This window comes from Scaptodrosophila lebanonensis, unplaced genomic scaffold, assembly GCF_003285725.1.
Source record: "Scaptodrosophila lebanonensis strain 11010-0011.00,11010-0021.00 unplaced genomic scaffold, SlebRS2 tig00001415-arrow-pilon, whole genome shotgun sequence".
NCBI lineage: Eukaryota > Metazoa > Arthropoda > Insecta > Diptera > Drosophilidae > Scaptodrosophila > Scaptodrosophila lebanonensis.
The window spans coordinates 432646-445210 of NW_022060742.1; the positions used below are offsets into that span (position 1 = coordinate 432646).

The following is a 12565-nucleotide window of genomic DNA, read 5'->3' on the forward strand; positions in this document are numbered from 1 at the left end:
GTGTTGAAGTTGAAAAGTGATTGCAAAGGGATACGTGCTTATAAGTTGTCCGTATTCGATTTATATGAGTGCTGTTCTTGAAAGTTTTGTCCGCTAGAATTTTATTTTGAAATAAAAAGTCAATTAAAAATATCAATGCTTGATACATTTATGTTCTCATTCCAATGTACCATTCACAGAAACTTTCCTAGAAATGAATCTCCGAAAATTGCAATTGTCTCGTACATTTGTCATTTTTCATTTCATTGTTCAGTCAATTGGAATAAGTACATGTGCATAATTGCGAGTACGCTCAATTCATAAATTGTTTGCATTTAATTTCTTTTAAAGGCAACACATATCTCATTAAATTAAACAATTATTAATCATCTTCGCTGAAAAAGAATGATTTATTCTCATTAATGAACTTTCGCAACAATTTCTAGTCTAAGTTTGTTATTTTTGGGGTGAAATTTTTTAAGGAAATTTAATGGAAATCATAGACGGGCAGTAGTTAAAATTTGAAGTGGGCGGAAATATGGCCGGTGGCCATAATATGCAAGGAATGGAGGCTTTAAGAAGCTCAACATTTAATTTATGAGCCATGTTGAATTAAATTGAATTGTGATGAAAAATGGCCGTAGGTTGCCAAAGGAGGACACCAGTGTATAGTGCAGTAAGGCTTTTGCCTTAGGTTTTTTATTGCTATTAACAGACAAATCAATAAACAGTTCTAGGAATCAAAGCCTGTGTAGGAGCGAGTTTAAAATTATGGCAAGTAAAAGTTGGCTATGCATAAATATTGAAAGATTACCAGGAAAGTGTAACAAACTGATTTATGGCTGAACATATTTTGTGTTGGGCAGGACAGGACGAGGCAGTGCCGTTCCTCTACGAAATAAAAAGGGGGCAACCTCTAACTAAACAAAAATATGTTGATGCCACGAACTTATCACAATATAGACCGGACAGCCAACTAAAACAATGGGCACGAACAGTGCAAAACTTTTGCCACGCTATCGCAGCACCACACACTCCACAACCAACAACAAAAATACTAGTAGCAACAATGCTATGTATCACTAACTAACCAACTGACTGCGTGCTTGCCCCTCTTCATTGCAGCAGCAGCAATAGCAACAGAAAAAACAACAGCAGCAGCACTGGCAACTTGAAACAAATATCCACAAACAAGTTCAACGGACAGCAGCTGCAGGAACAACCGGACCCGCCCACTTGCGCCCACACCAACCCATCGAGCAGTGCAAAAAACAACTGTCAAGGCAAGCGGAAGCAGCAACGCTGCCATTCGCTTCCAAATATCCCAATGCTGCGCCCCATTATGGACACGGTCTCGACCACAGCGGACTTGGGAACTGGGTAAGTGTTTTTCCATGCCCAACACCACCCTTGCCATCAACCATTGCGTGGATACTAGAAGTACATATTTCCTCTGTCTCAGGCTACAAAACGTTGTAGTTGGCGGAGAGCTTTCGCATTTTCTGAAAATGGGCCAACAAAAAAAATGTGGAAAATGGACTAGTTCACTTTTATATTTAGAGACGCAGTTTATCACCCCTTAGTCAGGACTTTACATAAGCGTCGTCGTTAAACGAACGCTCAATAAGTAACTTGCAGTTTTTCTTAATTGTGCTATCTTTAATTCCACCAATGAAATATCGAAATATTAATAAAGCCATATTTGCTTTTGTTGAATTATTTTGTCATCCGTTCTAAAAATAAAAAAAAATCAAGGAAGGAATAGGTGAGCTCTAGAGTTGAGCGGGCTCAACTCTTAAATACCCTGTACTCACCCCATTAAAACACAAAAACTATAAAAAATATTATAATAAAATATAAAATATTCAACACACATCCATAAATAAGTTCATACATATATTTACATACAAGCGGCAACAACAACAGCTGCGGGCAAAACTTAAAATCACTAACTGGATGGAACTACCAAATTTGAGTTCGAAATTCTAAGAATTACGGAAGTTATTAAAAATCACTAATTTCGGGGGATTAGAAAAAAAACTCAAACTAATTTTTTCTCGGACTCAGGAGAAGCTGGATTCAATTTTGGTAATTCTAACTCTTATACTTTCTGAGATCGTTGCATTCAAACAGATGGACTGACAAGGCTATATCGTCTTGACATTCTGATCAATAATATATCTTTATGGGGTCAGCCACGCCTCCTTCTGTGTGTTACATACATTCGCACCAAACTAATATAGTCTTTTACCCTTTGGGTACAAGCTATGAAAAGAGCGTTGCAGACATAAAGAATTTGCAGAAATAAGTTTAGTTGATAAGTAATGCATTATAGATAAAGGAAACCAATAATTTGGATGAGTTTTACGTTTATATGTTTTCAACCACGGAATAGCCATAGCAGCAAATGGTAACACCAGACAGGCGCTATTTCCGCCTGTAGTTCAACCATCACAGTTAAATTCACACTCGTTCAATGGGCCAAACATTATGGCCTCTTGGAAGCATCATTTGGTTGGCTTTTACTAAAATTAAGGCCATCGCATTTACTGTGGTTGTTCTGGTTTATGCTTGAGTACCGTAGTATCGTATATTTACTGCTGAATGTGGTTATAATTAAAGCTTTACTGTTTAACGAATCCCAAATAACCCACAATGAATTATACCTTTTTAGAATAGATTAGCTTTGTTTGCCCCCAAAAGTATGCAATATTGCCATTAATGTAGCAGTTCACCCCGCAGGTCTATAACAATCAGCTTTTGTAAGAGAAACAAGGCAGCTATGTAATAGCAAACAAGATTTCCGTCATTTGCTTATCCTTACAGGCCAAAAGAAATGTATAATGAATAAATAGGTCTGTCTTCACGTTTAACTATATTTCATTTTTTGCATTCGACTTTCATTTATAACTGCAGAAGAAAATTAAGTTAGAAATCACATAATACCGTCAAACTGCTTGCGTATAAAAATATGCATGGAGATATAGATATGCATAGATGTTCGCTACCATTTGCCATAACAATGATATATAAATTTTAAGCCGAAAGAATAAAAGTTTGGATCCTCCAGTTTCTGGAAACGAGCAGACAGTTGGGCAGGACAACAATGAAATTGCGTTTGAATAATGCTCTTATGAATAAATGGTGAAATTACAGAATTTTGAATTTTTTCGACATACTTTCAAATCGGGTTCAGGGTCATACCGTTATATAACAGGGACCCGCGTCCACAATGACAATATGTTGCCTTCTTATCTGTGACACTACACACACCCGAGAGTAGGCAAGGCTCTCGGCAGTACTCGAAAAACAAACTGACTTCAAAACAGAATGCATTTATCGTGGAACTTTGCACTAAAATAATGAAAAAGGTAAAGTTTTTATTTAACTTTTAGTTTCGTAATTTGTTGCCTGTGTAAACATTAAACATGGCGACAGGAAAAGCTGCGTGCCGCCAGATGTGTAGGCATGTGTGGGTGAACATACAAGTTAACAAACTGACAATAAAATTCATTTAAAGTTTGCAATAGTTGTTGTATTTGCCTCACGAAAATAATGAAAAAGCATTAAAAATGTAATGGAACTAGAGTGCCCCGTAGAAAGGGTAACCATTTGCTTACATCACCTTTTAACGAAATAAAAGTCCGACAAAATCTGTGCCCAGCTGAAGAAACCCACTGGCTCAAATTGAAGTTAGCCTCCGAGCAGCTTAGAGTCCTGCTGAGAAGTTTAAGTGACTTAAAGGCTGTACGTCAGCTCGCATCTACAACAGAAATAAATACAGAAGTGCCCACAGCTGCCTCTAACTGGAGCATACCGGCATCCATACGCACCCTCATCAAAAAGTATTGAGGCATTTAAAACTGCTGCCATTTAGACGCCTGTCGGCACTTCCCGGCTTGGAATGAGGACCCACCTACGTCGACGTTCGGCGGTTTGGCATTAGTGTCACTTCAGTTTGATGTAAAATCAATAGATGTTCAATTATTTTTACAACATTTCGCGCTCACACGTAGAGCGCGGGTTTTTTTTTACCGGTCGAGTGGCAGCCATAGCCCTGAACTTTGTAGTATAGTGTGCGCTCGAACGCACAACCATACGCAGCCAACACAAAAGAAGCAAAAGTGCGTTTGATGTTGGTCACAAAAAAGGAAATTGACATTCTTCGAACTGGTCAACAGTGTTCTGGGCCTGGTGGCTGGGGCTGGCTCAGTTTGCTGGGCACACCTTTTGACAGGCTTTTAGCCAAATGGCCAGTCAGCCAGCCTCCGGCCCCACTAACACAATCTCTTTTATTTCTGTTGCTTTCATCGCTAAGGCAACCTTTTGGTTAAACAAAGGCCAAGCCTTAGCTTTTCTATTTTTTGCTGCGACTTTCCATTTTATGCAAACAAACAAACAGCGTCAGCAGCATTCTCGGCTAGGACGCCCACAGTTCACTGACCCACTGCTGGACTGCACTTCACAGCAGCCAAGTCGCCTCCACTACGGCTCTTTCCATTTCCACGCCATTCTCACGTAATTTCTATTCATTGCCCGGAGCCGCAGACCAGCTGCTGCCATCGTTTCTGTTTCGTTTTCTGCAAACTCACGGCATACTTTTGAGCGCGTCGCCATAAATACGTAATGTCCGTTTTTGTTGTTGCTGCAACAGCAGCATCGTTGGCGACACTTGTGGGTCGGAGTTGCAAATAAAAGATAGAAAACAAAAAGTACACTTAGAGAAGAATGGCATATGTCATGAGCTTTTTGAGAATATTTGAAAATTTGTAATCATTATCATTGTAATTCGTAAAGAGGTGAAAATAAATTGTTGGAAGAGTGTCTTCAATTAAGTTTTAACCTTATTTGTTCATTAAATACATCAATTCATTCGAAAATGATTCTCTCATATATCTCAAAGTATTTATCATAAAAATGTATGCATATGGAAAACAAACACTGGAACTGATTTGCGAATTTCCATGACAAACAATTAATAAAGAAATTATTGAGATTGACTTTCACATGTAAAGAAATTTTTATCTACTCTTTAAACTGTTTCATGGAATGAAATTTTACCCCGAGCGACTAACTAATAATAAATGAGATAACTACGTTCTACAATTATCCTAGAATCGCATGTTATTTACACTTGCTAGAGTATGAAAACGAAGATGTTGTGTATCAGCAACGCTTCCTCTGTTGGTTGTGTTGCTGCTCAGAATGAGGAAGTACTTGCTGCCAACACTTTGTTTACATTTATTTTATCCTTGCCACCGACCCATGTTACCGCTCCCTCCTACACACCGATGGCGCTAGCAATGCTACCGTTGCCATATTCATGTGCCTCCAGGGACATTATTTTTAAATTACGCCCCACATTATTCTTAATAGTCTGTGCCTGGGAACCGTCTTGTTTATGGCGATTTTCTATGCTGTCCACAGCGTTCCCTTGGCTCACAATTAGGAGGGGAGCGAGCTGGTCAGTGGCCGCTGCTGCAGCAGTGCAATAACTGAATTATTTTATTTTTTCTGGAGCTAATTGCAAATTTTCTTTTACTGCCTTGCCTTTGCACCTTTCCTGCTACTTGACCTTGCGCATATTTCTAACATCAAGACAAACAAGAGCACAATTTAAATCATGTATGTGTGTGAGTGTGTGTGTGCTTTTTATGTGTCACCTTCTGCGAGATTTATGACACAGCATAAAAAAGCACGCTCGCAGTCGTCCTGCTGATAAATGTTACAGCATGACATAAAAATATTCTGCAATTTGCTTGTAATTCTTTGTTGCCAGACACGACACTCGAAAAATGATTGACCGTTATATCTAGTCTTGCTGCAAAAATGGTCTACACGAGCTCCAAAGGTGCTCACTTGTGACACACACAAATAGCACCGTGCCGGATGTGAGGGTGACAGCGGCCTCAAATGTCACAGAAAACGTTTTCAAATTGTCTCAAGGCCGGAGGCAGTCGAGCACTAAAAGAACAATATTTCTTGCCCCTCCTCATCAAATTGTGCTCACTTGAATTATACAGAAGCAGAAAAAAGGATAAAAAGCGTACATACGAGTACAGTATGTCAACATCGGTGCGCCAGAAACTATGCTTTTCTTTTCTGACATGTATTGTGACGAATACGCCTCGCAAATCAAACTATTGCAAGAGAACAACATTTATCAGTTGTGTTGGCCGTTGCCCCGATGACCCACCTCAAAAGTTATTTAGGCAACCATTTTCAAGTACACACACGCATATCATTAGATATTAGACACACAAAATCCTAAATAAGTCAGCTGGTAGTAATACTCGTTTGCTTCAATAAGTTTAACAGATAGAAAGTATATATATTCTTGATCAGCGTGACAAGGCGAGTCGATCTAGCCCTGTCTGTCCGTCTCACCGTCCGTATGAACACCTCGATCCCAGAGACTATAAGAGATAGAGACACCAAATTTTGCACAAAGATGCCTTATGTGTGTATTCTATACGAGTTTGTTTTATTTTTTGGATTTCCGCCCCACTTTCCCCCTATGGTGGTTTTCCCGATTTTCCATTCGTATAATCGCCTATATCTCGGAGACTATAAGACCTAGGAACACCAAGTCCATGCCTTATGTGAATACGCAGAAAATGTATATTTTGGAATTTCCCTCCCTCTCCCCTCTCCACCGCAAATCGTAACTCCCGTAATTCTTGGAATTTCGAACTTAATTTTGCAAATAACCCCAGTTAGTTATTATGTGTCCGTATGCCAAGTTTCACTATGATAGACATATTTAACATGAAGTTATAGCCATAAATATATTCGCTACTCCAGCGCTGCTCAAGCACTGCCCGCTGCTGTTGTTGTTGAAAACTTTCAAAAATTGTTTGACATATCTTCGACATTTGCTGAAAAAAAAAAAAAAAAAAAACATTGAGGAGCTCGTTTCCATCCAAAACACACAAATTTAAAATCTGAAGGGAAAAAGTATTTGCAAATTTTTCTTTCGATGTGGATAGAAATATATTTCAGATGCAATGCACAAAATCCAAAATCATCTTTTAAATTGTGTCCCTACGCACGGTTGCTCACGCACTTTAAGAGTTAGAGTTAAGCGAAAAGAATTCATAATTTTGCAAACACTATTTGAAGGGCTGTATTTTTATATAAATATTCCAGTTAGTTTTAAAATCGTTACCGCTATCATGGTGCCCACATATTTGAGTGCTGTGCAGGTCTTCATAAACTTTCAGTCATCCCATTCACGGTTCACTGGAAATCCTGAAGCGACGCGAATCAACGCTGTCTCTCAGGCATAAAATGAAAGGCTCAGAAACTCTGCAAGCCATAACACACACATGCCCACAAGTGCAGCGACACACACCCACACCCACACACGTTTATTGAAATTTATATATCAACTGTGTGCAATGTTCAGGTGGCGGCGCATAAGTTTTAAAAAGGTGTCGTTGGCGGCAAATCAGATTTTATGCAACGGCACGTGTACTCGTACATACATAGGTGACGACCCAGCAAGCAAGCCAGCAAAAAATCGGGTCGATTTGCAATTTTTGCGAGCCAAATATATTTATTATTCTAGTGGCACACTGCGTTTTCTTGTTGTCAAGCAACCTTGACTGAGCTAGATAGAAGAAGAAGGCATCATCATCAATCCAATGGCACACAAGGCCCGCCAGACTTTCAATTAATATTATGAAATTTACATAATTCGAACCTGGGTCCCATTTTGGGGCACATTCTGTCACTTAGGAGTGACACCAAAGGGTTAAATGGCCCGCCAGCTGATTATGCAAAGAGCACTTCAATTAGAAGAAGGTCCTTTATTTTAAGTCGGCCTGACATCGGGCACAGCAATGAACAGGGACCTCGTTTTCTTGAGCAAGTCATCAATTTATTTGTTTTGCCCGAGAAGAAGCGAGTTGGGCAGGGACTTAACGGCTTATGCCAAAACTTAAACAACGGCTTGGAGTGCTTCCATTTAAAATCCTAAAATCCTAAACATTGTAATTTTTGCACTCCTTGTTACAATTGTGGAATAAAGCTCCGCATGTTTATTATTTACGCGGTATTTTTTTTTTTTTTTTTTGCTTTTCTGACTATATTTTAGTGCTCCACAAATTATTGCCAGTTTGTGGCATGTTGTAGAAGTGGCGGCGGGTATTGGTTTTTTGTTTGGTGTGTGCATGCTGCTATTTTTCAGTGTCCTTGAACTTTTCCTTATGATTTACACAACAATAACTGTGGTTTTTTTCGTTAGTGCAATCCTGCTCTCCATTTGTTGTTCCAACGAGCATTGGCCTTGGGCCTTCCGCCACTCCCCAATGATGGCAAATAACTGCACAAATAAAGGCTATTAAATTTACTACAAAGAATTGTATCCTAACTCTCGACAATTCTATCTAATTAAACAAACTTTCTGTTAAATCATCTTTGTGGTTCGAATTATTTATTTATTTTAATAATAACCAGGACCTACAAGTACCCACGTACACGTACTAAATTGAATTCATAATTTATTACAAAAACGCTATCATATGACTTTAAGACGAGATTTGGATCTGTACATGAGTTCCGCTGTGCCTCCAACTTTCGTCGATCAGTTCTTAGAAAAACGACCTTCCCAGAAGGAGTGTATACCAAGTGTGACGCATACCCGTACTACATGCATACAACTTTCTTTCAAACTGATAATCAGACGAACATACCTATACATTCATATTTACAGTCTATACTTTTAAAAAGTATTTTTGTTTAAGTCAGGATAGCAGCTTTGTGGGTTCTACCACGCCTCCTTTGTGTGATATATTCATTGGCACTAAACTAATACCCTTTTACCCTTTGGGTACAGGCTATAAAAGTAAAAATAGTGCAGGGTGTTTAAGAATTGAGCGACTGGACTCCAGCATTATCATATACTCGTATTGAACATGTTTACTATAAACAAGAATGTAAAGCTAGAGTTGTATGTTTATGTATAGTTTAAATACATACATTTACATTGTGTCGATGCGCTTGTGTGTGTGTGTGTGTGTGTGTGTGTGTGTACAGTTCAGAGGTGTGGTAAAGCAGCAAAAACCGCAACAGTTATGGGGTGAGCTTGGGCAGAGAAGAACGGACATCGCTATATCGACTCGTCTTGTCATCCTGATTAATGTGGGGTCTGCCACGCTACCTTCTCTTACATTTATATAAACAAATTATATGGGAGCTTTATAATGTTAGTTTTAGTCAAATTTTTCTGTTTTTATTAAGCTGCAGATGAACATGACCAACTGATTGCTCTGGCAAGGTTTAGATCTTTTAAATATTGCCGCCAACGGCTTTTTGTACAGAGTCGATCCACTTGCTGCAGCATAGGCGGCTGACTGGCTAAGTTTGTGACGTACATGCGCAGAGAGAGAGAGCTCCAACGCTTTTGTTGCTACAGCCGGCTCTGTGCTCTATGCCTCAGTTCAACTGCGCACTTGAAGGGGAGCAACGACGTGAGAGAGTCGCAGCAGCAATGAGCGCCTCAATTCGCTTCAGTTTGCATTTGGCGGTCGCCGTGTATAGTACGCGCTCACAGCTGCTTCATGTTTTAATAAATGTGTGTATGCGTGTGAGTTGTTAAAAAAAAAACAAGAACAACAACTGCATGCAGTAATGCGTCGTTTTGCTGTAAAACCGTGTACATATCGGCAAATTGTGTATATACTTAGATATCTGTAGAGAAAACAAAGTACAATTACTGCATATTGCATTTAAATGCATTAAGAAATTTATGTCAATTATTTATCGTAGATCGAAATTAAGTTCAATTCGAAACGCAACGCGTGCCGGTCAATTCATTGAACACCAGTGCAAATTTATATTGGTTTTGTTATTGATGTGAATGTTTGTTTGTGTCTTAGCGGCACTTTGCCAGAAAATGGCGAAAATGTGACAAAGAACAACAATTAAGTTAATTTTGCAAGGCGTGAAGGCGTGTGAAAATCAATAAAATAGCAAAACAGCAAAAGATTTATTACGCAAACCTGCAAGAACAACAAATACAACACCAACAAACAACAGTCAGAGCAACGGAAAATGTCTACAACAACAATAAGTGTTCCACAAACAACAGCAGCAGCAACTATAACAGCAACAATGTTGCCGAGCGCTGCCGAAAGCGAAATAGCGTTGCAAGAAGAGCAACAACAACAACCAGAACAGAGCGAGGAACTACTCGTCGTGTGCATTGTGGGCGTGCAGGATAATGCCAACGTTGGCGTTGGTCTGGGCAGCAGTGGCAACGGTGGCACTGATAGTGGGCGCGATTCGGCAAATGAATTTGATAGTGCGAACGAGGATGCTGCCATTGGCGCCACAGAGCAATTAAGAGTGCTGCAGGTGGAGGAGGATGTCAGCGAAGAATTCTATGCCAGCAGCGGCTCGCAAACAAAATGGTATTTAAAACCCGCGGAGGAGGTATCTGAAAACGTAACAACAACGACCTTGTGTGTGGAAAATAATGTAACTGTAGTGACAACAACGACAACATCAACTGCAGCAACAACAACTACCGTAATGGTTGGTGGCGAGGACGAAGGAACAACAGAACGAGCATCACCAACAACAGAACTTAGCAAAAGTGCCATGTAAGTTAACAGAAACAGTGAGAGCTGTTAGTTAACAGCAGTTAACAGCAGCAGTGCACATTACATTCGGTTTGCATTTTCAATTGTTTTCGACTGTTGCTTGTTTGACCTGTTCTTCTTCATTTTATTTGTTAGTTGGTTATCAAGATCAAGCACATGGCAAACAGCAACCCCTGCTCCTGGTCACCATGCCTCCCCCCTGTTGCGTTTGTTTTAATTTTGACACAGCTGCTGTTTTTGGCATACCCTGCAGCCAAGGGGTAGAAGGGTATACGAGTTTAGTGCGAACGTATGCAACCCGTAAAAAACTCCATTAATTATTGATCAGTATGTCGAAACAAGTTGATAAGCCATGTCCATCCGACTTTATGAACACAAGGTTTTCAGGAAGAAAAACAGCTAGAATCACTTATCTAAAGTCAGAGAGGGGGGAAATATATGTACATATACATTCATAACCCCTGTAGTTCATAGATTTTTAAATATTTTATAAACATAAGCATAAACGTAATTTCGGTATAAGAGCGTTGCAATTGAAAAAGTATATAAAATGCATCTATATCTCATCGTCGCTGTTATACTTAACCATTGCTCTTATACTAATTGTATTTAACTAAATTCAATTTTTGAAAAAACAACTAACAATACAAAAAACAGAGTAAAGGGTTTCGATGCGTCGAGTACGCACGACTGTAGTATTTCATTCTTGTTTATCTTTCGTTGCTCTTCTCCCCTCGCTATTCGTGTTTGTTTTGCCTTACCACTGCAATTACCACCAGCCACCGCGTTCTGTACGATGTCCACATCACCGCACCACAAGTTGTTTCAATTTCGCGGACCATTGATAATGTGTGCCACCCTCCCATTCCTGCTTCCTGACCTGCACATTTCAGTCCAGTCCTGCCGCACATCGTTTATGACACAATTTTCTTCACTTGACTTTGTTTGTTAACTTCCGTCCATTGTTAATGTCTGTCCACTGTTGGCTCATTGATTTAATCGCCTGTGCATAATTCCATATCGATATGCGACCCACAGCAGTTTTCGTTTGTGTCCTTCAGTTTGGTCACACTTGTTAATTTCGCTCACGTGCTCCTCCCCCCCTGCTTTTCCTTTTTTTTCACTCTCTCTCTCTCTCTTGCTTTAGCTCGTTATCAGCTTTGTTTATCTTCCGTCCATTCTCTGCTCTTGAAGCTCAGACCGTGGAACACATTGATTTGTTTTCGGCTTTTCCCGCCTTCCTGTTCTCCTTGCCTGCCTGTAAATCAACCAACGGCTTTTATTAAATTTGTTTATTTTGACTTTGGCTCGCTTTGTGCCGAGATTTCTGCAATGTGTCGTCCCGCCTGCTGTTTATTTTTAGATAATTTGTGCAAATTTCTCATGGGTTGACGTTTTATTTCTGTCACTTTGACGCAGACATTTTGCGCTTATGGCATTTGCCATTTGCTGTGCTCTGGTTTGCTCACTTCTTTTCTTATATACAAATAGACCTACACGATATTCTAGAGATTTGTGTGCAGTGCACAAACTTTCTGCGGCAGCTGTTTAAAGCCCATTAAATATTCGTGTCAAACCCATCACATAAAACATGAGCAAACTTTGTGCATACCATGGCAAGAAGAAGAGGTGTTCTTGCTGCTGCCAACGGCATCGAAATTTAGCCAACCAATAATTTCCCAGGAGCGTGCTATTTTGCAAGGACACCTTCGTCGTTGCTGCATTGTGGCACAAGCTCTTTAATGCTTTGACTTCAAATAGTGGCGAGTTCATTCACTTTTTAATACAAAGTAGCGACCAGTTTTACCAACTTCCTCTCATGACTAATGACCACATTATCTTATGACTATCTGTATAACGCTAATGATAATTTCACTTCCCGGATGCTGATATGATTTGGTTTTAACTTGGCTTAAATAAAGGAAAAATCGTTGAATTAAGTTATTGTTACGAACAAAAATAGATAGAAAGATATGAAA

General features: G+C 39.5%; 1 protein-coding gene across 2 annotated transcripts in view; it reads left to right on the forward strand.

The window, feature by feature from the left end:
• LOC115633127 overlaps positions 1–12565 on the forward strand; it is a 50850-nt gene that overhangs the window by 1401 nt on the left and 36884 nt on the right. Inside the window, exon 2 of one of the 2 annotated variants that reach the window (XM_030530523.1) lies at positions 1105–1359. In XM_030530523.1, the coding sequence (XP_030386383.1) occupies positions 1105–1359 (255 nt within the window). Of the gene's footprint in view, positions 1–1104; positions 1360–9525; positions 10587–12565 lie in introns of those variants that run through there. The other variant, XM_030530524.1, reaches the window with a different exon arrangement.